The sequence below is a fragment of the Myotis nattereri genome, assembly GCF_964212035.1.
Source record: "Myotis nattereri genome assembly, chromosome: 5".
In the NCBI taxonomy this organism is placed as follows: domain Eukaryota; kingdom Metazoa; phylum Chordata; class Mammalia; order Chiroptera; family Vespertilionidae; genus Myotis; species Myotis nattereri.
The window spans coordinates 109,439,328-109,466,398 of NC_138080.1; the positions used below are offsets into that span (position 1 = coordinate 109,439,328).

A 27,071-nucleotide genomic window follows, 5' to 3' on the forward strand; every position below is an offset into this window, starting at 1 on the left:
TCTGTCCACCCTCCGGCCCTTACAGCGTGTGCTGGGTCACACGTTGATGTTCTGAGCACTTTTCACTCGTTGTGCTTCCCTTTCACAGACGAGGACGTGGATGCACAGAGAGGGTGCGTCACTTGCCCGAGGTCACACAGCTGAAGGCAACCAAGCCAGGGCCTGAATCTAGATCGTCCTTATTTTACAGACAGGTCACTGGGTCCCTTGCTGGGCAGGCCGACCCCACAGAAGCTTAATGTACGTCCAACAGCGGGACCAACGAGCTACGGCCCGGCCGGCCCAGCCCAGCCCGGCCCGGCCCGGGGAGCGCAGCCAGCGTTCGAGCCCCATCCCCACTGGCGGGCGCGGAGAGGGCGCTGGTCCTCCCGTCTTTCCTGCCCAGCGCCCCTGGGCTGGGGGCCGGGAGGGAGGAGCTCTGGTGGGCGGAGCCTAGCGCAACGTGCCAATGGCGGCGCGGGGGCGGAGTCGGAGCGCGGCGGGAGGGCGGGGCCGGAGGGTGGTGGGCCAATGGCGGGCCGGGGGCGGGCCGGCGGCGGCGGGCGGGGGCGCGCGGAGGCGGCGGCGGCGGCGAACAAAGAGGCGGCGGGCGCGGGCGGCCGAGCGGAGCCGAGCGCCGACGAGCACCGCCGAGCCGGGCCGAGCCGGGCCGAGCCGGGCCGGGCCGGGCCCAGGAGCGCGCAGGCGATGCGGGCGACCAGGCCGGGGTCGGCGGGCCCCTGAACCCGACGCCCCGGGCCAGCGAGGAGCCGCGCGGCGGCCGCGTGTCCGAGGGGCCGGGCCCGCCATGGCCGGGGTCAGCTACACGGCGCCCTGGTGGGTGAACCTCCTGCACCGGCTGCCGCACTTCAGCCTGCGCTGGGAGCCCACCAGCAGCCAGTTCCGGCCCGAGGACCCCGACTACCAGCAGGTGACCTGGGCCCCCGGGGAGGGGGTCGCGGGGCGGGGGTCAGGGCGCCGGGTCACGGCCCTTCCCTTCAAAGGTCGGAAGACTCCCCTCCCCCATCGGTGGTCACGGCCCCTCCCCCTCGCAGGGCGTGAGCCCCTCCCCGAAGGTCGCTGCCCCCACCTTTTTGAGGGTCTGAAGACGCCTCTCTCTGCTGCCATCTGGAATCAGGCTGCTCCCCCTGCTTGGTCGCCTTCTGGGTCACGGGTCACCCCTTTTCCAGCGTATCAGGGACCCCCTACCCCCATCGAGGGTGCGGGGCCCTCCTGCAGTCTCGCTTCCCTTCTGGGGTCACTTAAGGCCCTCCTTTCTGGGGTTCCTGGAGCCGCCTCCCTCCCCTCCATGGAGCTCCCTCTGCCAGCTGTCAGCGCCTGCCCAGGCCCCTGCCCATCGCCGGGGGCTGTTGGGGGGCAGAGCCCCCTACCTGAAGGACCCCACAGCGCTGGGACCTGCGGGGTCGCCTCTGTGGCTGGAGCAGGGCCAGGGTGCAGGCCGTGGGCTGTGCCTTCCCGCCCGGGGATCCGGGTTCCAGCCCTGAGGGCCCGGTGCCTGGTCACCTGGAACGCCTCTGGGCTGCGCCTGGCAATCATTGCCCAGCCTCCGGGTGGGTGGCCCTGGCTTTGCTTGTCAAGACGGCCTGGGAGTCCCGGGCCGTGGACCGTGTCCCTCCCCACCCCACCTGTGCAGAACTCTGCTCTCCGTGGCCTCCCTTCTCCACGGCAGAGAGCCAGAAGCAGCGGGCAAGGATGCCGTGGGCACCCGGCTCCCGGGCCTGCTGGCCTGTGTCTGAGCAGGTTCGGAAGGGGGCGAGGGCTTGGCCCAGGCGCGCCCCGAGACAGCAGAAGTGTATCAACCAGCACCCACATTCTAGAGGCCCAGCCCCGGGGGGCGGCCATGTGGGCAGCACCTGTGCCTCCAGGTGCTCTGCCACACCTGCTGCGGGGGCTCTGCGTCCACAGGTCAGGGGCTGGGCTTGACCTGAGGAGGTTCCCTGCCACCCCTGGGCACCTGGGCTGTCTGCCCGCCCCGAGCTCTCCTGCTGGCCCGGGGACTGCCACCTCTGCATGCTGCCAACCACGCTTGGACTGGCTGCCTGGCTCCTGCTCTCTGGGTGCCACCCCCCCACCCCCATGTGCCAGCTGGGATTCCAGGACACCTGGTAGAGAGTGAGCCAGGGGCAGACATCTGAAGCCCTGGGAGGCCTGGGTTGGGGGGCAGGCACCTCTCAGCACAGCCTGGCCTCCTGCAGGGCCCTTTGCCCCCGAGAGGACCCAGCTTCTGGGCCAGCCTCCTGAGCTGTCCCCTCTGCTGTGGGAGGGCTCTGACTCACTCTCTCTCCTGCCTCCTCTCTGAGGAGCAGAATTAGCCACTGAATAATTCACGGCGTGGAAACCAGCCCGTCTCCATCCCGCCCCCTGCTCCTGGCGGGGGCCGAGGGCGAGCCAGGCCTGGAGTGCGCGCTGCCTCTGCCCTCGGAGCTGGTGCTTTTGGACAAGCGCTCGGCCTCTGTCGGCCTTCAGGCCTCATCCCGAAACCCCGCTGGTGTGCTGCTGGGTGTGCAGCAGAGGGAGCCTCCCTGCGTGGGTGGGCGATGGGGTGCCCTGGGCCATGGCCTGGGGCCCCTGCCTGCCTCCCCCGGGGAAGCCTTCCTAGCTGTGGGGGCTTCTACCTCCCGAGCTGACCTGGGGCCGGAGTGGGGGTGGCACGGGAGACCAGCCTTTGCCCTTCTCTGCTGTTTCCTACCCCCACCATCGGCTGTGGGGAGCCATGGTGAACCCCACTGGAAAGCCCTGTGGGTCACCCTTTTTCTGGAATGCTGTGTGGGGACATCTCTCACTAGCCCTTTGTCACACAAGCCTGGGAGATGAGGGCTCTCTCCATTGTACAGATTAGCAAACTGAGGCTCAGAGAGGAGACTGGCTCAGGATCACGTAGCGAGGTCATACTCTCTACCCTCAGTCTTTCTCATTCCTGCCCACTGTCCTCACCAGTTCAGGGGGTTCTGGAAGTTCCAAACTGATGGAGAAAAACGGGTCTGGCCTGGTGTAATAGTGCTGTGGTGGGGTCAGGACAGGGCCTGCTGGGGCCTGGCAGTCAGGGGGGGCTTCCTGGGGGAGGTGCTCCTGGCCTTCCACGGAGGCTGCAAGCCAGACTATGGTCGGGCAGCGGGCTGGGACTTGCCCGGAGCCTGGTCTGCAGTGGGCACACCGGACCCATCTTCCAGGCCAGAGGGTAGCAGTTGCCGCAGGTTTGCCCTGAGTACTTGGATGTTTCCAGCAAGACCCTAAACATAGACTGAGGTAGCTGTGCAGAGGCCTCGGGGAAGAGGGTTCCAGGCAGGGGTACAGCATGTGCAAAGGCCCTGAGTCGGGGAAGCCTGGGCCTCAGCCCAAAATAAGAGAGTCCCTCTGGTCTGACATGCTGCCCGGGAGGGCTGAATGGCCCCTGAGGGGGTTGGAGACCACATGGGGGTCTCCCACCAGAACGCAGCACCGAGTGAGTTTAATGCGATTCGAGCAAGCTCAGCCCATGCCTGCAGCAGCGTGGTGGCAGAGCGGTCATGTCCACTGGGCGGGGCTGGCCCTGATGTCATCCTCACTGCTAATGGGAAGGACACTCGCTCTGATTAAACAACGGCAGTTGTCGCCTCTCTTCTCATTTACAAAAGGAATGCAGGTCCAGGGAGCATTCGGAAAATAGGAAAGAGCTTGAGACAGAAAAAGCCGCTCCCCGCGGAGCCCGTCCATGCACTTATCCTGGGGAGCCGGGGAGGGGGGTCCGCTGAGAACTGGAGTCACCCGTGTGCCCTCCGTCACCTGCCTTTAATCATCACGTGTTTGGGACCGTGCCCGTGGTCCTTGGTTCTTGAGGCTTGGCCTGCATCCATGTGGCAGTCCGGGTTCTGAGGCTGCAGGTGACAGAAACGCACGAAACAACAGCACATGGGGCCGGGTGGAAGCTTCTAACGCACCCCCTGCATGGACAGAGCTCACGAGCTTGGCTTTGGGGTGCAGGGCCCGTGCACGGGTGGCGGGGTAGGGAGCCCCCTGGGCCCAGTGGACTCTGCCTGTCCCCCTCTTGGCCAGTGTCAAAGTCCCGGGGAAGAATCCAATTGGCTGAGCTGGAGTCACGTGCCTGCCTCCAGCCAGCGGAGGGCCAGGTGCTCATTGCCTCTGCCACCAGCTGCCCACCCGCTGAGGGGTCGGTGTTGGCCAGACCCCGTGTCCCCCGCCTGGTGTGGTGCGGGGTCTGCACCACCAGCTCTATTGTTAGGCCCCTCGGCTCCTGGTTTTGGAGGGTCTGAGGGCAGGTGACAAGCTCTGTTGGGGGGGTTGTGGGGCAGGGACATCAGCTGTGTGATGCCGGGCCTGGGGCTCTTAGTGAGGCTCTGGGAAGGCGCCAACCTCCAGGCCACAGCCGCTGTGCCAGAGAGGCTCATGCTGTTTGCTTACAAGCATTTTTCTGGGCGCCATCACCCCCACAGAAGCAAAACCGAGTCCGCTGGCACCTGGCATCAGCGGAAGACGTGGGCAGGCTCCTCCCAGCCAGGCACTCCCCTGCCCGTGCACACAGCTCGGAGCCGCTTCTGCGTCGCGGGGAGAGGCCCCCAGCCCTCGCAGGTGCTGGTGTCGGGACTGGACCCCTCCCCCAGGCAGCTCTGCTGAGGCCTCTGCTGGAGAAGAGGAACCGAATCTGCAGACAGAGATGGGTCACCGTGTGGGAAGTGGCCCACGTGGCCCCCGAGGAGCTGGGGCCCAGGACGGGGGGCAGGAGCAGAACCCCGGGAGCCCCTGGTTGTGCTGGGCCGGGACTCAGGGCCCTCCGGGGTCCCAGGGCGGCCGCAGTCCTGCTGTCACCGAGCCAGGGCCACTTCCCAAAGGGCCTCCCTGAGCTGAGGTGCTGAGGGGGTCCCTCCTGGAGACAGGAGGGCAGGTGCCAGCGCGGTCGGGTCTGCTGCCTGCCCAGCAGGCCCCCGAGGCTCCAGGGCAGGCAGACATCTGCCGAGGCAGCGGGTGTCCTTGTCATGCTGGGGGACTGGAGGGTGTGGTGGGCCTGGGTCAAGGCCAGGCCTCCAGCCCAGTGCCAGGGCAGGAGGGAGCTGCCCCTGGTGCCAACTGGCCACGAGGCCACTCTTGTTCTTGTCTGGAGCCAGGGAAGGTGCCAGGGTGTGGGGCGTGCCTAGGTCACAGGTGGGTGGGAGGGCTGTGGGAGAGGGGCTGTGCGGGACCCTCTGTGAGCCTCCCTTTCCACGCCCCTTGCCCAAGACCTGGGCTTTGTGTGCCCAGAGGAGCTGGGGCACATGTGTATCAGCGTGCACACGTGTGTGAGCGTGCACACCTGCAGTCAGAGCTTGGGCACATGCAGGCCTGCACACGTGTGTGAGCGTGTACACCTGCAGTCAGAGCTCGGGCACATGCAGGCCTGCACACATGTGCCACCCTCTCCTGCTACAGGAGGCTGGTTGAGGCCTGGGTCCCCACGGGAGGGTGGGGGGCTGTGAAGGGCAGGGGTGCCAGAGGGGCTGTTTCCTCTTGCAGGCCCGCTGTGGCCAGGCCTGTCCTTTGTTGACCAAGGGCATGTGGTGAGGCCGGGCTCCCCAAAACCTCGGTGACCACTTCTGCCTCTGAGAAGGGGGGCTGCCCGCCCTGGCCCTGGCACCCAGGTTGGGTCCCTGACTGTGGTGAGGGGCGCTCGGTCCAGGTCTGGCCGGAGTCTGGGGTCTGGCTGTGCCCCTCAGGCTTCATCTTCCTGGAAGAGACCAGCCCTGGTGATGCCACAGCCCATCTGAGACCGGCCCGGGTCCCAGAGGTGGCGACGGAGAGGCGCTCGCAGAGCCCTGGAGGAGGGCAGGGGGTTTTCTGGGTGTCACGCTGGGCGGTATTAAAGCTGCCAGGCCGGCACCAGGCAGCCCAGGTGCAGGTCTCTGGCGTCTGATCAGCCCTCCGGCAGCGGTGTGGGGGGAGAGCAGGCCTCAGCACTTCCTCCATGCGAGCCTGGCTGCAGGGGAGCGGGCGCTGGGCCTGGGGGTGACCGGTCAGAGCTCCCTGGGGCCCCTGGGCTCTGTCCACGTGGTTCCTGGCAGGGAGGCGAGCGTAGTGTGTGCCGAGCGGAGAGGACGTGAGCGCAGCCGGTGTCTGCGCCCTGCTGGCCCGGACCTTGGACCTCAGACCTCGGACCTCGGCGGGAGGGGGGAAGGGACTTGGACAGAAAGCGGGGGCCCCTCTCAGGCTCCCGCAGGGCCACGAGCTCACCGGCATGGAATTCGAGAAACCCAAGCCCGCTCGATGGAAATGTGTTTTTAATTTCTGGCCGGCATCTGGGAGCAGCGGCCAAGCCTGTTGGAGGGGCGGGGGCTGCGGCCACACGGGCCTCCTCGCGGCCTCAGCCAGGGCCCTCAGCGCGGCACCCCTCGGCCTGGCGGGAGGCGCAGGGGCGTTTTCTGGAGCTTTCCTCGGGGCCTGTGGAGCTCGTCACTTAAGTGTGGGCCCTGGGACGTGGGTGCCTCCCCGTCTGGGGGTCTGGGGCCCAGCGAGCCTGTGGGTGCAGAGGCAGAGGGCCAGCCCTTCGGGGAGCGGCCTCTGGAGTGTGTGTCTTCCCAGAAGGGACCAGGCAGAGGGTTCAGCCCAACGCCCCCTCCCCTCCCCTCACCGTGCGCCCGGGGCTCCAGCCAGGACGTCTCCCTGTGGAGAAGGCAGCTCTGGGGCTGCGGCCGGACGCCCCCATGCAGTGGGGGGGCTCACTGCCCCCCCCACATCTGTCTGCCCCACCCACCCACTAGAGCCCCCACTCTGCCCCCTGACACTGCAGGCCCAGGCCTGGACCCCGCCTGGCCTCAGCCGCCGTGGCCGCCCGGGATGCAGGTTTGCAGCCTGGACCTGTGCTGGGCCTTTGCCCACACTGTCCCCCTCTCATGGTGCCCCACTGGCACCCACTGACACCTGCTGACGCTTCTGCACCCGGTCCTTCTGAGCCTCCGGCCTGCACTGCGGGGTCTGGGAGACGCTGGCCCTGCCCAGCCCAGCCCAGCTGTCTGTGTGCCCTGTGGCCCCAGTGCCAGGCCCGTGCTGAACCACATGCCACGCATCTGGCCTTCCCAGCCTCGGCCTCTGTCACGCAGGCTGTCCTGGCAGCGAGGCCGGTGGTGCTGGCATGTGGGCAGGCACTGAGGGCCCAGGCCCCTCGGGAGGCCTCCCTGTGCCACCTGTCGGCAGCGGGAGGGCCGGGCCAAGGTGGGAAGGCCTCTGGCCCAGGCCGCCCCAGGCTCTCCTGCCAGGGCCTGCAGGCCGCTGCCACCCCGGGCTGTGCCTGAGGAAGTCCCTGACCTCTCCAGCCTGCCTGGTGCATGTGACCGCCCACAGCGAGGCTGGCCAACGGGTCACGCTGTGGCCGGGACAGCAGGGTGCGGGATGTGTCCTCTGGGGCTGGGTCAGGGTCCCTGTGAGGGTCTCCCGGGCGGAGGCTGCGGACTGTGGGGCGGGCAGAGGGCCAGAGCCGGCACCCGGGAGCCGTGGGGGTGCGTGCTCAGCAGGCAGGCGGTCTGTGGGTCCGGTGTCTGCGCCGCGTGTGGTGTGCTCCCCGCAGGGGGCACATGGATGTGCCGGGCGGGCTGTGCGTGGTGCTGGTGGTCTAGGGCATTTGGGGGTGGCCTGGTGCTGAGCTGCCACTCTGCACAGGTGGGGTGCCCACACGGTATCTGACAGGCGTGTTCAGGCCGAGGAAGGAGCGTCTGGCAGGCCCGGCTCGAGGCCGCGGCCTCCCACACCCTCCGGCACTGTGCCCTCAGATGGAGCTGGGCCTTGGGCTGCACGGCTCTTAGTAAGATTCGGGGCGCATAGCCCGCCCCTCGTGGGGCTGTCTCCCACAGGACAGGACTGCCCTGGGCCCCTTCCCGCCCCGTCTCCCTGCCAGGGCCTGATGGGGGCCTGGACTGGGCTGGAGCTCTGGCTCATCCATGTTTCCGGGGTGGGGGGTGGCTTTGGGGGCCTTAGGGCACCGGGAGAGTGTGGGCTCAGGGCAGGGCTGCAGGCTCCTTGAAAAGGATGCGCCGTCCAGGCTGGAAATCGAGCGGCAGGTCAGGAGGGCGCGTGGGCTGGGCTGCCTGGTGCACATGCGGCCACCCGAGCCCGGACTGCCTGCGTCCTCGCTGAGCCCAGGGCATTCCTGGCGCTGCGGGTGGCTGGTAGCCAGCGCGGTGGCCCGCGGTCAGGATGCGGCCCAAGCATCTCGCCTCGCTGACCCAGTGCTGACATCACTTCCATCGCAGACGGAAAATTCCATGTGGTCGGAGCTCAGATGCTGAGCAGACAGCCCTGCTCTTTCTGAATGGGCCCTGGGAAGCTGGGGCGCCGGCACCAGCCAGCGGGCGGGCAGGGGAGGGGTGGGAGGGGCCGGGGAAGCCTGGGCAGCCTGATCCCTGAGACTCTGCCTTCGGGAACTGGGGCGAAGGTCACGCTTGGCACCTGGCCCCGGGGACAGGAGGACACGTGTGCTGGCCGATGTGCTGGGCCAGGACCCGGGTTCGCTCCTGCTCCCCGCTGCGGGCTGTGGATACAGGGACCGGCTTGCCTTCCAGGGCTGCCCAGGCCACACCAGCCACCCACCGTCCTTGCTTCAAGGCCTCAGGAGGAAGCTGCCCGGTCTGTCGAAGCTTGGGGTATGGGTCCCGAGGGCCCCGAGTTTCTGAGCACCCACTGTGTGCCAGGCTCCGGCCATAGGGCACCACCCCTGCTAATGGGTGGGCTCACTGAGGCCTTCCCAGCACCCCCTGGGGGAAGTGGGCAGAGAGACCGGGCTAGGTGGTGGGAGGGGTCCCTGTCATCCTGATGCTGGACACCTGGCCCCCTGTGTGCAGGGCTCGGGGCGCGGTGGGGCACCTGGCCTCCACCTGCCACTGCCTCCCGCGGTACCCCTCTCGGAGCCCCAGGCCACAGGCTCACTCTCTTGGGCACAGGTCCCACCCTTGACCAGCTCCCTGACGCAGGGAGGCCTGTCCCCCCAGGATGGGCATGTCCTTCCCCCCCAGGCAGGTGACCGCCGGCCCCTTCTGCCCCTCAGGCTCTGACGAGTGTCTCTCTGATGCCCAGGTGCTTGGGCACCCTCACCCACAATCCCGGAAAGTTTACAGCCACTGCCGGGAGCTCACGGGGCAACTCCTTTTTGTGCATGCGTGAACGTGTGTGTGTGTGTGTGTGTGTGTGTGGACATGGGTGTGTGTGTGTGTGTGTGTATGTGATAGGCCTGTGTGGGTGTGAACATGTGTGAATGTACCTGTGTGGGTGTGTGGGTGTGAACATGGGTGTGTATGTGTGTGTGTGATAGGCCTGTGTGGGTGTGTACATGTGTGAATGTACCAGTGTGGGTGTGAACGTGTGGGGGCATGCACGTGTGGATGTGCTCACGCTCACCTTGTCTGTGATCTGCCCTGGGCGCCCTCCCCCACAGCCAGGGTGCCCCCTCACCCCCGCCTCTTGTCCGCAGCCCACCAGCTGCCTGTGGGCAGGGGGCCCTGGAGCAGCACCCCGTGGGGCTCCCCATGGAGGCGCCTTTCTAAGCCTTTACACACACGAGCTCATTCAGCCTGAGTGGGCGACCAGCAGTGATGCCACCGTCTCCATCTCCCTGTGGAGGCACGGAGGCACGGAGGTTAGAGTCAGACTCCCCCTCACATCTAGAACCAGGCAGGGTAGCCTGGGTGGACCTCGGCGCCCTGGTTCCCTGAGAGCTGGGCTCCCCTCGGGCCTGAGTTTGGGGGGCTGTGGGGGCCGGGCACGAGGCCCTCCCGTGGGCCTCCTGGTGGCTGCATCCAGGAAGTTCCGTGATCTCGGCTCCGGAGGCACCGGCCCAGTCCCTGCTGCGCCAGAGGCAGCCCCACGTGGGCCTGGGGTGCCGGCCCTGCCCTGTGAAGCGGGTGGGAAGTGCCGCCCTGTCTCCACAGCAGGGCCTGCCCCGAGGCCTCCCACGCCGGCTGAAAAGAGCTGCTCACAGGTTTCTGGTTCTGTGTTTTAATTATAAAGTAGCATGTGTTTGTGGCTAAAAAAAAAAAAAAAAAGAAAACCCAAAAGAACAACCCACAGCAACAAAACGAAGTGAATCAAGTGGAGGAAGATCCGGGGAGGTGCAGGCGCCGCCTGCCCGCTGCGGGTGGGGGGGGCCCGGCCCTGCACCTCCCAGACCTGGGAGCCCAGCCGGCCTCGCCCGGTGCCGGGATCTTATCGAGCCTCAGCTTTCTCATCTGGCGAATGGGAGTGGGTGTCCTGGCGCCGCCGAGGTGGTGATCCGGGCTCCGCCCTGGCTGGCTTCCCGCAGGCCGAGCTCCACGCCCGCCCCTGACCCGCCGCCTCCAGGAGCGTCTCTGGAGAGCACCTGCCTGCTGCTGTCTTTTTCATATTTTTACTTTTTAAGTTGATTTCAGAGAGGAAGGGAGAGGGACCGAGAGAGAAACGTCAATGATGAGGGAGAATCATGGATCGGCTGCCCCCCCCACACCCCCTACTGGGGATCGAGCCCAAAATCCGGGCCTGTGTCCTGACCTAGAATCGAACCGTGACCTCTGGGTCATAGGATGACGCCCACCACTGAGCCACGCCAGCCAGGCTGCGTGCTGTCTTTAAGCAGCAGCTCCGAGCCAGCTGTGTTCTGGACGTGGGGGTAGGGCCCTGCTCCCCTAGGTTGTGTCCCCCAGCGAGGGGCAGGCTGTTGGGGAGCAGAGGGCAACATCCAGCAGAGCTGCCAGTGCGGGCGGAGATGGGCCAGTCTGTGAGGCCCGCAGAACCGTGGGGCAGGGCGGGCAGGTCTTGGGGCTCCGTGGGTGGGGGTGGGGGTGTCTGGTGGAGAGCTCAGGGCGGGGCCTGGGGTCTGCCCGGCTGGATGGGGCTTTGGCTATGAAAGGGCAGACATCCCTTGGAGCCAAGGCCCCGGGCAGTGGGCGTCCTGCCCTTGGCCTCGGACCCTGAGATGGCCGGGCAGGACTGCGGCACCTCCCACCAGGGTCCAGCCCCGCGTGTGAGGTCGACCCAGGGACCCACGGATGGCGCTCTTCCAAGCCCCCAATGTTTACTGGCTCCCAGCGTGGGGCAGTGCTGGGTGGGGTCGGGGTGCTGCCTGATGCCAGGCCCCTCACAGTGAATGTGCCACCCCATGGCTGGGTCCTGGCCTGTCTCCCCGTGACCTTGGGCAAGCTGACACCCCCCAGTCCTTGGAGCCCCGGGACCTAGAGAGCCTGGGGCTGAGAGGTGGCTCTGGTGCTCGCCCCACCAGGCCCACTACCCCCCACCCCCCACCCCCACCCCCGTCCAGGTGGTAGGTGGCTGTACCCCCGCCTGAAGGAGCAGTGGAGGCGCCAGCCCCCCCCATGCCCACTGTGCCCAGATTGCTCGCTGGGCAGCAGGGGGCAGCCTGTGGGGGGGCTGGTGCTCTGGCCTTCCCCAAGCCAGCGCCTCCTCTCCCTGCTGCCTGGCAACCGTCTCCCGGGAGACAGCAGCTGGCAGGGCTGCGAGGCAGCAGTCCCAGTGCCTCCGGCCCAGCCTCTTGTCCCAGGGGCCCTGCTGGGGGCGCCGGACCTGGGGTGTTCCACCCCCCCCCCCCCCAGCTCCCAGCTCAGGCCGGAAGGCTCCGCTGCTGAGCGGGGAGGGAGGGTGTGTCCAGGGTCCGCCTGAGGGCTGGGCGGCGTGCGGCGGGCAGCTGAGGGCGCCCCGTGGTCACAGCACAGCTATGATGGTGGGGGGTGGGGGGGGCACCTCCACGTGTAGGCCTTCTGTGTGGCCCGCCCGCCCCCGCGGGGTGCACTGGCCCTGTACCCCGAGGGGACAGGACGTGGGCGTGTGTCCTTCTCCGAAGTTCTGTTTCAGCGAATGGGGTGAAGGGGCCCAGGGGCCGGGGCTGGCGCCCGTATTGGCCAATGGGGGTCTGTGCTGCCTCCCCCTCCGCTCCCAGGGCTGAGCCCGCAGCAGGTCAGCTGCTTCCCTTGGGGCCCCAGCCTCCGTGCCAGGAGGGAGCCCCCTGAGACGCGGTGGGCCTCGGGGGCTCAAAGGTTTGGAAAGGCGGCCGGGTCCAGAGCGGGCTGAGGGCGAGGATGGGGCGGATGCTAGCAGCCTCCCAGGCCTGCTGTGCGCCTGGCCCCACCGCGGACACGCGTGGGTCTCCTGGCTGTGCCTGCCTCTCCTGGGAGCCCTGCCCGCCGCCCCCCCCCCAGCGCCTCCTCACGGGCTCTGCGGGGGGGCCCTGTCCAAACGACCTGCCTTGGGTTCTGGGGCCCGGGAGGCGGCGGGCTCCCCTGGGCAGGGTGCGGGCCGGAGAGGTGTCCAGTACGGGGTTCCCAGATCTGGGCGACCACAGGCACTGCCCGAGGGGGTGGGGGGCCGGTCCCCAGGTTGGGGGCTCTCTGGGAGCACGTGCGACTGGGCTGCGACCAGCGTCGGGCAGGGAGCCCACCTGCAGCGCCCCCGCCCCCCGCAGGCGCTGCTGCTGCTCGGGGCCGCCGCGCTGGCCTGCCTCGCCCTGGACCTGCTCTTCCTGCTCCTCTACTCCTTCTGGCTGTGCTGCCGGCGGCGCAAGAGCGAGGAGCACCTGGACGCCGACTGCTGCTGCACCGCCTGGTGCGTGGTCATCGCCACGCTGGTGTGCAGGTGAGCGGGCGGGCGGGGCCTGGCGGGGCGGGGGCGGGGGCGGGGCGGGGCGGGGCGGGGCCTCCCAGCGCGCTCACGTGGCCTTGCCCCGTCCAGCGCCGGCATCGCCGTGGGTTTCTATGGCAACGGGGAGACCAGCGATGGCGTCCATCGGGCCACCTACTCGCTCCGCCACGCCAACCGCACGGTGGCGGGGGTGCAGGACCGCGTGAGTGGCTGGCGAGACGGGAGGGCGCGCCCTGCTGCTGACCCCGGGTCTGCGCGTGCCCGAGCCCGTGGGGAGGGGAGGGCGGGGGGAGGGGGCGGTCGGCGTGCTCACCGCTGACCCCGCGCAGGTGTGGGACACCGCGGCCGCCCTGAACCTCACGGCGGAGCCCGGCCTGCAGAGCCTGGAGCAGCAGCTGGCCGCCCGCCCCGAGCCCCTGCGCGCAGTGCGGCGGCTGCAGGGCCTGCTGGACGCGCTGCTGGGCTACACGGCCGCCATCCCGTTCTGGGGGAACCCCGCTGTGTCCCTGGAGGCGCTGGCCGAGCAGGTGGACCTCTACGACTGGTACAGGTGCGCGCGCCCTCCCAGCGCCCCCCTCCAGGGCCAGGCCTCCAGCACCAGGGCCTGGTGGGTGAGTTGGAGGGGCCGGGTCTGCAGCAGCCGCTCGGGCAGGAGTCCCCGTGGGGCCCCCTGTCTACGAGGCATCGGACTCCAGGCCACGTTGCCCAGAAGCGCCCCCCGGGCCCGGCTGTTCGCCTGGGCGCTGCGGCCCTCGGTCTGGATGCCTGGCCTGCCCGGCCCGCCCGGCCCACACCTCCCTGCTCCGCAGGTGGCTGGGCTACCTGGGCCTGCTGCTGCTGGACGTGGCCATCTGCCTGCTGGCGCTGGTCGGCCTCATCCGCAGCTCCAAGGGCATCCTCGTCGGGTGAGTGTGGGCCTGCGACCCAGGGGTGGGGAGGTGCCCGGGCTGGTCTCCCTGAGTCAGCGCCTCCCCACCCTCCTTCCTCAGCGGGTCAGGCACAGGGCCTGCCTGGGGAGGAGCCACAGGCCTGTGTGGGCGGACCCCCAGGGGTGCCGTGCGGCCTGGCCCTCTGGCTGGCATGAACCCCCTCACCTGGGGGTGCTGATTGGCTTTCATTGGCCCAGGGTCTGCCTGCTGGGGGTCCTGGCCTTGGTCATCAGCTGGGGTGCGCTGGGCTTGGAGCTGGCTGCATCTGTGGTGAGTGGCAGCGGGGACCCGTCTGCGGGGCCGAGTCACGGGGGAGCCACACTGCTCGCCCCTCCCCCTCCCGTGGGACGTGAGGGCCCAAGGGGCAGGTCCTGTCCTTGGCACACAGCAAGGCAGTGCCCCCAGGGCCTGGATGCCTGGCCTGCCCAGCACCCGCCAGGAGCACCTAGACCAGCGGTTCTCAACCTGTGGGTCGCGGCCCCTTTGGCGGTCGAACGACCCTTTCACAGGGGTCACCTAAGCCCATCCTGCCTATCAGATATTCACATGACGATTCCTCACAGTAGCAACATGACAGTGATGAAGTAGCAACGAAAATAATGTTATGGTTGGGTCACCACATGAGGAACTGTATTTAAAGGGCCAGAAGGTAGGGAACCACTGGCCTAGAGCCAGTGTCCCTGTTCGGGGTGGGGACCCAGGGGTAGGGACCAGGCTCTACCTCTGAGAGCGGAGGGTTGGGGGCCTAGCTTGGTAACCCCATTTTCCTTCCCTACGTCCATCCCAGGCCTCCAGTGACTTCTGTGTGGATCCCGACACCTATGTGACCAGGATGGTGGAGGAGCACGCGGTGCTGAGTGGGGGTGAGCCTGCGCCCACCTGAGCTGGCGCCAGGGGCGGGGCTGGGAAGACCCACCTGAGCGAGGCCGAGGCACCCCCGCCCTGACGGACCCTCGGGCTGGGGCTGGGGCTGGGTCTGGGGGAGGCAGGACCTCCCCAGCACAGGAGGCTGGTGGGGAGCAGTAACACGAGTGGGAGGCTGTGGAAATGAGGACAGGTACTGTGAGTCCAGCGATGACAGGAGGGGGCAGGTGACAGTGGGGAGGGGCGAAGGGAGCGAGTGATGGGGGAAGCGGGTGATGATGGCTGCTCAGGCACGTAGTCAGGGTGCCTGCCGAAGAGGTGGCATTAAAATTGAACCAGAAGACACAGTGTGTCTTGTGCAAAGGCCCTGAGGCAGAGACAAACTTATGTTCGTGAGGCAGAAAATAGACCTCACGGTCTATTACAGTTATGAAGTAGCAATGAAAATAATGTTATGGTTGGGTCACACCATGAGGAACTGTATTTAAAGGGCTAGGGGAGGGGGAGGGGGCCTCAGGGCAGGTTGTGGCCGGAGCCTGGACTAGACTCTGGGCCCGTTGGAGGGTGGGGAGCAGGGGGTATGGAGGCCTTTCGGCCGCTTTGGGCTGCTGGTGCGCGTGGCCTCCGGTGGGAGCAGGGGCGGAGACGGGGCGCCCTGAGCCTAAAGGGGCCTCGAGTGCAGTGTGTCTGCTGCCTGCACATGCGTGGAGCCTGCAGGCTGTGCGGAGGGGGCGGAGCTGGCGGGACTTCCCCAGAAGTGTGGGTGCAGGGGGAGGCGGCAGGACTCCAGGCTGGGCTGAGTGGGGGCCAGAGCCTGGGGGTGCTGAGTGGCCCTCGTGGGACTGCCGTCCCCCTTTGCCCAGGAAAGCCCCGGGTGCGTGTGAGGCTGGGTTTTAGCTTATTATGTTCAGGAGCCATTTCCACCTCAGCCTGGGGCGCCCCCATGCGGGGGAGGAGGGAGCCGGGTCTGGGGGGGGGGCCTGGCAGGGCCCTGACAGCTGTCCTTGCCACTGTTGCTCGCCTCGGTGCCACAGCCTGGCCTCCCCTGGTCCTCGGCTCGGCTTTGGGTGCTGGGCAAGCGCGAGCAGCTGCCTCGGGCCCATGCCCGCTCCGCCCCCAGGCGGCCGAGGAGGAGCTGTGCTTCCTGTTTCAGCATCAGCTGGTGAACCCCAGACCTGCGGTGCCAAGCGGGTGCCGCCAGCCCTGCCCTCCATCCCGCACGGGGCCCAGAGTCCCAGGAAGGGGCACCTAGAGCCAGTGTCGTCCCCCCCACCAGGGGCCTGTGGGGCCAGGCAGCCGTCCAGGGCTCCTCACTGGCTGCAGCCAGGCTGGGGTCTGCAGGTCAGAACTGGGGGAGTCCCCGTCCGTAGGCGCCTGCTCGATGGGGCTGCGACGGACTGGCCACCCATGTGCGCTGGGCCCTCAGCCGCGACTTCGGGGCTGCGTGCCTCTCTCTTTAGGGTGACACTGGCCTCAGGAGTGTTCTCCCCCAGGGACCCCTGAGCAGGTGCTCCGGGTCTTCAGCCCCACCCTCCCCCCGGGCCCTGTCTGCTGCTGAGGGAGGGCAGAGAGGGCGCGGGCCCGGGAGAGAACCAGCACCTCTCGGAGACACACTCAGAGTGGAGGGTCGGGCCCGCCCTGGGCTCCCTGGAGGCCGTCCCCCTCACACGAAAACGTAGGCGCTCGGTCAGGCAGACTCATGGGCAGATCCACCCACATGCCAGTGCATGTGCATCTGCAGAATGCATGTACACACGATATGCACGCAGGTGTGTCTGTGCACACACGTGTGCTGGCGTGAGCACACACGTAGCCGTGCGCACACGTGTGCCGGCATGAGCACACACGTAGCCGTGCGCACACGTGTGCTGCTGTGAGCACACACGTAGCCGTGCGCACACGTGTGCTGCTGTGAGCACACACGTAGCCGTGCGCACACACAGACGGAAGTGGCAGCCGCTGAGCTACGGGCTCTCTCCACAGACACCCTGCAGTACTACCTGGCCTGCTCGCCCCGCACTGCCAGCCCCTTCCAGCAGGTGAGCGCTCCGCCTCCCAGCCCCGCCCCGCCCTGCCCTGCCCCGCCCTGCCCCGGGGAGGCTGTCCCAGGGCACAGCCGGGAGGCCGTTCCAGGGCACAGTGGGGAGGCCGTCGCAGGGCACAGTGGGGAGCACCAGGCGGGCCCTGTCCTTCGTCTCCGACGTCCGCAGCCCACGGCCCACTCGGCCATTGACCCTAGGCCCTGGGGACACAGCTGGGCGAACACCGGGCTGGTGTCACTCAGTGCGCCTTGGGGGGGCTTGGGGGGGTGGCCTGCTGATGCCCCCAAATCCCTGGGACTCACTCCTTTCATTTCCTGGGTCGCCCTTGGCCAGCCCTACAGGCCAAGCCAGTGGTGGGCGTGGCGGCTCCCCGGGAAGCCTCGCCCTGAGGGTGCTGTGTCCCCTCGGGATAACTGGGCAGGTGTGGGCGTGGGTTTGAGGGGAACCCTTAGCCTGCTGCCCGCCACTCCCCGTGACTGAGGACCATCTGCTTTAAAGATGCCGTGTCTTCTGGGTGCCGGGGCCCCTGCCGGCCAGGGAGGGGTGTCCCACCAGCCTCCAGAGCGGCGTGCTGGCGCCCCCCTCGGGCCCTGGCACAGCCACTCACCCTGGACTCCCCATGTGGGCAGGGCCTTGGGGGGGGGGCGCTGGCTGTGGCCCTGCTGCAACCGCGGCCTCTCTGAGCAGAAGCTGTCGGGCAGCCACAAGGCGCTGGTGGAGATGCAGGACATCGTGGCCGAGCTCCTGAGGACCGTCCCCCGGGAGCACCCGGCCACCCAGGTGAGGGCCGGGGCGGGCCCACACCCACAGGCGGTGACACCCGCTGGGCGTCACCCTTCCCTCCGTTTCCCTGAGGATGTTTGGTGGGTTCTTTAAAAAGTTCTGCCTCTTAGTTTATAAATCATATAAATTCTTTACATTTAAAAAGTGAGGAAACTCGGAACAGACGTAAAGACCCACCAGGCGGGACCCTGCAAAGGGGCGTCCTGGGGACTCGGGACTGAGCTCTCCCGGTGCTCAGGGCCCAGCCTGGGACATGCACATACGGTACGCATATGCACACACGGTGCACACACACAGTGCACACGCGCGGTACGCACACACGGTACGCACACGCACACACGGTGCACACGCACGCACACACAGTACACACACGCACACACGGTGCACACACACAGTGCACACACACGGTATGCACACACACGGTACGCACACGGTACACACACGCACACACGGTGCACGCACACACAGTGCACAGCCCACCCCCGGCCTCCCCTCTTGGTGTTCTGCACCTGCGTGAGTGGGGAGGGAGGTGTGTCAGCCACTGGTGTCTTCACAGAGTCACCCGGAGGCTTCGACCTCTGTGCCTCAGCCCTGGAGGCTCAGGTCCCAGGTCAGATGTGGGCAGGCCGGCTGCTCCTGCCGTCAGCCTCCTTGGCATGTAGACACAGCACAGTGTGGGCACACAATGCAGATGCACACACACACAGCACAGATGACACAAGCAGACACAACACAATGCAGACACACAACAATGGAGACGCACACAGACACACAGCGCAGATGACACAAGCAGACACACAACAATGTAGACGCCACAATGCAGGCACACAACAATGGAGACGCACAGCGCAGACACAACACAATGCAGACACACAATAATGGAGACGCACAGCGCAGACACAACACAATGCAGATGCCACACACACACAGCGCAGATGACACAAGCAGACGCCACAATGCAGACACAACACAATGCAGGCACACAACAATGGAGACGCACAGCGCAGACACAACGTAGACACACAGCAATGCGACACACCACGCAGGCGCACTGCAACACAGACACGATCGGGCTCGCCCTGCACGTGTTGTCGGGAATGTTTGCTGTTTAAATGCCGTGAAATCTTCCTTTGTCTTGAACTGCTTCTGGAATTGCAACTTGTAAAGAACTGCCCATGTCAGGAGATGTGGTGTTTCTGTCCCTCCCGTCGCAGTGAAGGGACGCACAGTGGTGGCGCCTGGGACAGGCGTCTGTGGTCTGTCCTTGCGTCCCCAGCTGTCCCCACGGCTGGCCGCGGACTCTGGGGATGCGGTTTCTCAAAGCCCAGGACCCTGGAGGTCTGTGCCGAGGTCACAGGGCTGAGGGTGGTCTCCGTGCAGGGGGCTGGGCCGGGTGAAGACCTGGAGGCCCCCCTCCTGACCGGGCGCGGCGTGTGCCCCCAGGACCCTCTGCTCCGCGTGCAGGAGGCGCTGAACGGCACGGAGACGCACCTGCAGCACCTCACGGCGCTGGTGGACTGCCGCAGCCTGCACCTGGTGAGCGCTGGGCCGGGGCTGCGGGGGAGGGCAGCCCGGGTGGGCAGCCTGGAGGCCAGCCTGGGGCCGGGGGCCGGTCCCGCACGTCCGTCTCACCTGCCTCCTGTCTCCGGTCGCCGGGCCTGCGCCTCCCCTGCGGCCTCAGGACTACGTGCAGGCGCTGACCGGCCTCTGCTACGACGGCGTCGAGGGCCTCATCTACCTGGCCCTTTTCTCCTTCGTCACCGCGCTCATGTTCAGCTCCATCGTCTGCAGCGTCCCACACACCTGGCAGCCGAAGAGGTGAGGCCCTTCCGACACCCCGTCCCTGTCCCCAAAGCCAGCGACGGGGGCCCCTCACCTCTCCACGCCTGTGCGCCTCCTCAGTGACAGGCTGGCGCGTCCTAGGCGAGCAGCCCCATTTCACAGATGGGAAACGGAGTCTAGAGGGGCTCCCGGTCCAGGGCCGCTGGTGCGGAGCAGGCGGGGAGACGCATGGCTCCTGCCGTGGTGCTGGCGCCGTGCCCCGCGTCCGCGCCTCTGGTTCCTGTCCCCGTGCGGTCGTGTAGGTTTGGTTGCGAGGACCACCTGGCTGGCTACGGGGACTCACAGCTGTGAGGGGGGGCCTCCGGCAGCCCTGCCCCAGTCTCCCCAGTCAGTGCTGGGTTGGGTGGTATATCGGGTGCCAGGCCCCTTCCTCCTTGGGCCCCCAGGGCTTGTCTCCCGCAGCGACCCCCTCCCGCCCTCGGGTGTGGCTGCTGTTAAGGGGCCCAGCGTGGATGGTGGGGCCCTCGGTTCAGATCTCTTCCCTTCGTCTGGATGCACTCTGTTGTGTTCTGCTGTGGAGGCGATGCTGCTGATACCTGCTGGGGGGGGGGTGGTGGTGCTGGTGGTGATGGTGATAGTGGTGCTGGTGCTGGTGCTGGTGGTGATGATGGTGGTGGTGGTGGTGGTGGTGGTGGTGGTGATGGTGATGGTGATGGTGGTGGTGGTGGTGGTGATGGTGGTGGTGATGGTGGTGGTGGTGGTGGTGATGGTGGTGGTGGTGGTGGTGATGGTGATGGTGGTGATGGTGGTGGTGGTGGTGGTGATGGTGGTGGTGGTGTTGGTGGTGGTGATGGTGGTGGTGATGGTGGTGGTGATGGTGGTGGTGGTGGTGGTGATGGTGGTGGTGATGGTGGTGGTGGTGGTGGTGATGGTGGTGGTGGTGATGGTGGTGGTGGTGGTGGTGATGGTGGTGGTGGTGATGGTGGTGGTGATGGTGGTGATGATGGTGGTGATGGTGATGGTGGTGGTGGTGGTGGTGATGGTGGTGGTGGTGGTGATGATGGTGGTGATGGTGATGGTGGTGGTGGTGGTGGTGATGGTGGTGGTGATGGTGGTGGTGGTGGTGGTGATGGTGGTGGTGGTGGTGGTGGTGGTGGTGGTGGTGATGGTGGTGATGGTGATAGTGGTGCTTGTGGTGCTGGTGCTGGTGGTGATGATGGTGGTGATGGTGATAATGATGGTGGTAGAGATGGTGATGGTGATGGTGGTGGTGGTGGTGCTGGTGGTGGTGATGGTGGTGGTGGTGATGGTGGTGGTGATGGTGCTGGTGGTGGTGATGGTGGTGGTGGTGATGGTGGTGGTGATGGTGGTGGTGGTGATAATGATGGTGGTAGAGATGGTGATGGTGGTGGTGATGATGGTGGTGATGGTGGTGGTGGTGATGGTGGTGGTGATGGTGGTGGTGATGATGGTGATGGTGATGGTGGTGATGGTGCTGGTGGTGATGGTGATGGTGGCAGTGGTGATGGTGGTGATGGCGATGGTGGTGATGATGGTGCTGGTGTGATAGGGATGGTGATGATGGTGGCAGCGGTAAGAAAGATGGCACCTGTAGGAGTGTCTGGGTTGGATTCAGACCCTGACTCCGCCCCTGCTTCTTGGGTAACTATCAGCAGTTGAAGGTGGGCCTCAACGTCCCACTGACGTGAGGTGTGTACCCTCCGCCCCCCGCAGGGGCTCTGAGGAGAACAGGGCGGAGGAGGCCGGGCCAGCGGCCACTGGATGAGTCACGGGTGTGAGCACACGCCTGGCGTGGCTGGCATTGGTGCTCAGCCATTGCTACCCTGTCCTGCCCACCCAGCTGCACGGAGGGTGGCGCAGACCCTCGGAGGCCACCAGCTGGTGGTGTGGAGGGGGGACCAGGCGGGGCGGGTGCGTCCTGAGAGCCCGCGGCCCGGGCCCTGGCCCGCAGCAGCCCGAGCAGAGTGGAGGAGGGGCGCCAGGGGCCGCAGAGCAGGGCGGCCTGAGCTCTGGCTCTTTGGGTGCAGGTCAGCCCCATGGGCCTGCGCTCCCCCTGGGGACCTGCTCCCTCTTCCTCTTTTTTTAAAAAAATATTTTATTGATGTCAGAGGGGAAGGAGAGAGAGAGAGAGAGAAACATCAATGATGAGAATCATTGATCGGCTGCCTCCTGCACGCCTCCCAGTGGGGATCGAGCCCACAACCCGGGCATGTGCCCTTGAGCAGAATCGAACCTGGGACCCTTCAGTCCGCAGGCCTGCGCTCTGTCCCGAGCCACACCGGCCAGGGCTTTGCTCCCTTCTTTTAATCGGCGGACGGTCCCGGTGCCTGTGCAGGCCGAGCCAGGGCCCTGGGTTCCCCGTCCGCAGAGGAACGCGGGGTGACAGCCACAGCCCGTGGTGTGCGCGTTCCTGAGCCAGGGTCGGGACCCGCAGACGGCACCAGAGCCGGTCCCGCGTCCGGTGGCGCCGCCCGGGCCCGGCCTGAGCTGGTGCCTTTGTCGCTCCCCGCAGAGGCCCCGAGGAGGACGGGGAGGAGGAGGCGGCCCCGGGCCCACGGCAGGCCCACGACAGCCTCTACCGCGTCCACATGCCGAGCCTGTACAGCTGCGGCAGCAGCTACGGCAGCGAGGCCAGCATCCCGGCCGCGGCCCACACCGTCAGCAACGCCCCGGTCACCGAGTACATGTGAGTCGGCCGGAGCCGGGCAGCCCGGGCGGCAGGGGCCGAGCCCGCCTGCACCGGAGCTCAGCGTGGCCACGGGCACGTTCCCCGGCCGCAGCTCAGAGCCGGAGAAGGGGCGCTGCGGGCGGCGGCGGGGAGAGAGGTGGGGACTGTCCACAGTGGGGCGACCGGAGCTGGGCCTCCCCCGGGGCTGCCCCACAGGGAGGCCGCTTGGTCAGGTGGAGGGTCTGTGTCGGCCACAGGGAGGCTGTGGCCCGGGGCCCAGGCGAGGGCAGGCGGGCACCCAGGGCCACTCTGAGCCCTGGTGACTGTGCTGGGCTCGCAGCAGCCCTAGGCCCCTGCGAGCCCGCCCTGCTGGCGTCTGGAGGGGAGGGTGCGGGCAGAGCAGGTGGGCACACCGCCGGCTCCGGGACGGGCCCTCGGGCTCCGAGCCGGGACCACGGCCAGCGGTCACTCAGCCCCTCTCTCCTTGCCCCTCAGGAGCCAGAATGCCAATTTCCAGAACCCCCGCTGTGAGAACACCCCCCTCATCGGGCGCGAGTCCCCGCCGCCCTCAGTAAGTCTCGGGGCAGGAGGGCGGGTGGGTGTCTGCGTGGCCTGTGGCGAGCGGGGCGACGGGCGGGGTGGGCTCACAGCTGGCCCCGACTTCCCTCTTCCCACCTGACCTCTCTTCTCCTCTTTGTAACTTTCTGAGCTCAACCCAGTTCTCCGCCCCTGGCCGGTCCAGCCTGGCCTGGGGTCCCCTCGGCCCTCGGGGCTGAGACGCGGAAAAGAGGTGACACGGTGGTTTGTGCCAAAGAGACGGAGCTTACAGAGAGGCAGCCAGGCGGCTTCCTGGAGGTGGTGGCTGCAGGGGGCAGGTGGCCAGAGAGGCGAGGCACTTTGCTTTGGGAATTTGTGCCCACGTGGGCACACAGAGCTGGCCTGGGGCCTGGGGCCCGCGGGGCTGGACCTGGGGCAGCTGGGCTCCAGGCTGTCACCCACGTCCCACTGCCCATCTCACCGCCCGTTCCGGCCCCGTGGCCTCCTCTGCCAGCCCACACCTGGCGTTGAGGCTGCTCTCTCTCTCTCTCTCTCTCTCTCTCTCTCTCTCTCTCTCTCTCCTGCACCCCCACCCCCCCTCTCCCCGGGCCCTCCTAGCGATATCTGGCTGCCCTGGACTCTGGCGGCCACACGGGCTGGCAGTTTAAGCCCATGGACAGTGCCTGACCGCTGTGGTGGCCATGCCCTCAGAGTGACAGGTACTGGCCCACCTGGGTGCCCTGCCCTGTGCATCGCCCGCCCGCCTGTGCCCCGTGCCTCACGCCCTCTGCTCACCGAGCCCCCTCGCCAGGCTGGCCTTGAGCCCACCTGACGGGCCTGGGCCATTCCAGATCAGGGCCACGGGCCAGCTCTGGACAGGCTGCCTGCGGGCTTTGTGGCCTCCAGCCCAGCCACGGAGGCCCCTGGTGCTGGCCCGGGACCGTCACTCACCTCAGGACGGTGAGCATCCCCCCCCTGCCAGCCCGGCTGCAGGTGGCCACAGCCGCTCTTGCCACCTCCCAGCAAGGAGACCTCGCCCAGAGCCCTGTGCACGCCTGCACCCGGGCCCCGGGGTGCGGCCAGCAGGCCTGGCCCTCGTGATGCCGCCCGCACATCCCAAGTGCCCTCAGGTGGTGAGCGGCGTGCACGCTGCCCCCAGCGCTGAGCACCGCATGGCTCCCTGGCCCTCGCTGCATGTCCCAGAATGGCGCCCTGGTGCTCGGCTCCTTCCGGATCCCTCCCGGCCCCTGCTGGGCACGTGCCGCCTTCTCCCCACCAGCACTTCCGGGAGGGCTCGCAGGACCAGGGGGCGCGGTCCCCCCAGAGCTGGAGACTGGGCGGGTAGCGTGTGGCTGTGGAGTCGGCCGCCAGGCTCCTGACACTGGCGGCCTGTGGCACATGCCTTGGCCTTGGTCCCCACCCCGCATGGGCGTGTGACCGTTTGTACACTGCCTGGTCATAGCACACACCTCCTCCACGTGTCTGTGAGCACGCACACCCATGTACACGCACGCACACCCATGTGCATGCACACACCCATGTACACGCACGCACACCCATGTACACGCACGCACACCCATGTACACGCACGCACACCCATGTACACGCAGCACACCCATGTACACACACGTACGCGCACGTACACCCATGTACACGCACGCACACCCATGTGCACGCACGCACACCCATGTGCATGCACACACCCATGTACACGCACGCACACCCATGTGCACGCACGCACACCCATGTGCATGCACACACCCATGTACACGCACGCACACCCATGTACACGCACGCACACCCATGTACATGCACGCACTGAGCAAGGCCCTTGTGCTTCAGGTCAGGCGAGGGCATCTGAGACGGGCAGCTCTCCCCTGTCCCAGTCGCCTCTGTCCTGCGTCTGTCACCTGGGAGGAGACCACAGCGGGGCCTCACCTCCGCCCGAGGGCCCGCGTGGCTTAGGGGGCTCCTTTTGCGATCCAGGCCCCGGTGGGCCGTCTGACTTCCTGGGACACAGCCCGCCCCCGCCGGGACCTCTGCTGGGGGGCTCGGCAGGGGTCCTGCAGGAAGAGGCGGCTTCTGGGTGGCCTTTGGGTCCTGCCATGGAGCCTCTGGGCGCTGGTTTGGGGGGAGGGGGCGCGGAGCTCGGCCTGGCACAGCGCCCACAGGCCCGAGACGGGGATGGCCGAGTGTGCTCCTCCCAGCAGGCAGGAGGCGGGTCCCGATCCGGCCGGGGCCTCAGGAGCTCGGAGTCCTGGTGCTGGGCCAGCGGCCTCTCCTGAGCCCGCCCCCGGGGCTGCCAGCCACGCTGTCCTAGTCTGTCCTGCCTGCCCCAGGGGTGCTTCTGGCTGGCTCCCCAAGGCCTTGCCCGGCCGGCCCACGCCCTGCTCACTCCGCTTCCCTGTCTCCCACAGTACACGTCCAGCATGAGAGCCAAATACCTCGCCACCAGCCAGCCGCGCCCCGACTCCAGCGGCAGCGGCCACTAGACCGCCGGCCGGCCACCGCCCCACGTGCCAATCGCCCGCTCCTCCCCTGCCAGCAGCGCGCCTCCCCCAGGCTCCCCCAGGCCGCCAGCCCGGCTGCACCCTCCCCCCTTTCTGCAGGGGCCCCGCCAATGGAGATGAGGGGTTCTGAGCTGCGCCCTGTCCTTGAGGTCCACGCCTGGACTCTCGGGAGCGCGGTCCCCCCCACCTCTCTGCCCTCTAAGGATTCGGGTTCGCAGAGCCCTGCTCTGGGCCAGGCGGCAGCCCCTGCAGCACGGACGCCGGGCCTGCGCCTCCGGCTCAGCCCTTCCCTCCGCAGCCCTGACGCCTCTGTGGTCACGCGCTGCCCTCTGCCCAGCCCTCCGTGCTCCCGCGTGTCTCTGGCTCCTTCTCCCCCGACCGCAGGCCCTCCAGCCGGTTGCCAGAGGTTCCTGGGCCTGCCTCCGCCTCCGCCAGCTTCGCTCTCTCCCTCTAGCTCCTGCGGCGCCGCCCTCCACGCGGCCAGAGGACAGCCGTGTCGCCGAGCCTGGGCCGCTCACCATGGTGCCAAACCCCCTCCCCCGCAGGCTTGGCACCTTGTTCCGGTTCATTCTTTGCACTAACCATGCTCCTCATCTCTAGGGTACGTGGGCCGCGGACCGCACACTCCCTCCCGGCCCCCTTCCACCCAGGACAGGTGCCGTGGCCTGGAGCCTGGCCACGGGGGTGTGAGGGGCGGGGGGACCTGAGCTGCCTGTGAATGAGCCCTTGGCCCTGCCGCCCGGGACTAACCACTAACCTCACCCCAGCCGCCCGGTGCTGCAGCCCAGCCGGCCAGTGTGACCCCGAGTCCCGGAGGACCGGCTGGGAGTCAGGCTGAGCGGCCGCTGTTTCTCGGGGCGCTGCTGGGGGCATAGGCCAACCCGGCAGGTGCTACCCCAGGAGGGTGTGGGCTGTAGGACGAGGTCCCTGCAGCCTCGGTCTCCCTGCCTGTGAAGTGGGGCGAGGCCTCCGTAAGGTGCTTCTGGCTTTATGTGCAGTGTTTGCTGTCCTGCCCGGGGGAGCCAGCCCCAGGGAGAGGCCGGGCCAGGCCCCCGGCAGCCGAGGGAGGCCCCAGGCCAGGGTCCTGCTGCCGGCGGGGCAGTGGCAGACCTGTGGGCGCCAACTCCAGAGGCCCCTGCCCTTCCCTCCCCCGGGACCTTCTCTCTGTGCTGGTGTCTGGGACCAAAAGCGGGGGGTGGGGATGGCCCCCACCCAGGGCAGCTTCTGCCAGGAAGTGGGGCCTGACTAGACGCCCCTGGGCCCCTGGGCACGGCTGAACTTCACACACTGTCCAGCGTGCTCCAGGCCCCCAGGCGGGACACAGGCCCCTGGGCTCCCCCCACCCCCACCCCACGCCCCTGTGGTGGGAGTGTGATGGCCTCTGGGCAGGAGGGGGCCGAGTCCTGCTCGGTGCCGGCCGTGTTCTGCTGCTGCTGGGCCCTGCGGCCGCGAGCCCCCCACCCCCACCATGTGAAGGGACAGCAGGAGTGGCTGCCCGCCCCGACCTGTGCCGCCTGGGAGGCCGCCCCACGTGGGACGTGGGTGTGCCGCTGGCCTGTGGCCCCGAGTCCCCCACTCACCGAATTTGAGTAAAAGGGAAAACCAAAGGGGTTCAAACCTGAGCTCAGTGCGTGGAGCAGGGCGGGCCCACGTGGGTTTTTTCTGTTTTGGGGTCTCTTCCTAGCCATGCCCCCCGCCATTGACCTCCACACCCACCCCTGCACCAGTGGGTCTGGGGCCCGCAGGCCTGACTGCATCTTGGGGAGCAGGCCCTTGACCTCATGGGGGGCAGGGAGGCCACAAAGCCCCACAGGGCTCAGCCCTCCAGCCTGGTGAGCAGGAGGCGGGTTGGGCCCCGGGGGCCTGATTGGAAGCCCCTGACCTCTGGGCCACCCCCACCCCATCTCACTATGCAATTCCCTCTGAGCACCAGCCCCCCCAACCCACCCACCCACCCAGGACCCTGCCAGCCCCAGGGGTGGGAGCCGCGGGGAGGGAGCTCTCCGGGGGGTTTTGTTCAGCGCGATGGCCACGCCTCCTGTGATACTGACCCACCTCAGTGCGATGCTGAGACCCCAACCCTCCCGGCCCCTCCCATCCGATTAACATCTGAGCTGACCCCGACTGAGGCCTGAGGCACGGACCTTTGACCCCTGACCTCCCCAGGGCCTTGGTGGGAGGTGCTGTTGCTATTTGTTTTTTTTGTTTCGTTTTGTTTTTCCAATGGGTTTGGGGTTTGATTTTTATATCTTTGGGGCTTTCTTTTTCTTGGCAAACACTGAAATCTCGTCGATGTAATCTCTGGTTTCTATTCAGCTTGCGTTTCATGTTTTAAAATAAACAGATTTTAAAAAACAGG

The 27,071-nt window shown here is 67.3% G+C and overlaps 1 protein-coding gene across 2 annotated transcripts; it reads left to right on the forward strand.

The window, feature by feature from the left end:
- The first annotated feature begins 715 nt into the window (after nt 1–715).
- On the forward strand, nt 716–27,071 carry TTYH3 (tweety family member 3). Of its 2 annotated transcripts, XM_081091065.1 has the most exons (15): nt 716–910; nt 12,401–12,570; nt 12,667–12,778; nt 12,906–13,126; nt 13,386–13,481; nt 13,703–13,775; nt 14,293–14,368; nt 16,353–16,408; nt 17,099–17,191; nt 18,638–18,730; nt 18,876–19,012; nt 21,510–21,683; nt 22,161–22,236; nt 22,821–22,921; nt 24,620–24,649. In XM_081091065.1, exons 1-14 carry the CDS (start codon nt 788–790, stop codon nt 22,887–22,889), a joined length of 1,569 nt encoding a protein of 522 aa, XP_080947191.1. In that variant the 5' UTR covers nt 716–787; the 3' UTR covers nt 22,890–22,921; nt 24,620–24,649. The 2 variants fall into 2 exon arrangements, with proteins under 2 accessions (XP_080947191.1, XP_080947190.1); XM_081091064.1 differs by lacking the exon at nt 22,821–22,921 and having other exon boundaries at nt 24,620–27,071.

Bases quoted from the DNA above. Each gene is read 5' to 3' on its own strand.
- TTYH3 (XM_081091064.1), top strand. From the start codon at position 788: ATGGCCGGGGTCAGCTACACGGCGCCCTGGTGGGTGAACCTCCTGCAC. The intron at 12,779-12,905 runs GTGAGTGGCTGG...GACCCCGCGCAG, and splicing joins TGGCGGGGGTGCAGGACCGC to GTGTGGGACACCGCGGCCGC. The intron at 13,482-13,702 runs GTGAGTGTGGGC...TCATTGGCCCAG, and splicing joins TCCAAGGGCATCCTCGTCGG to GGTCTGCCTGCTGGGGGTCC.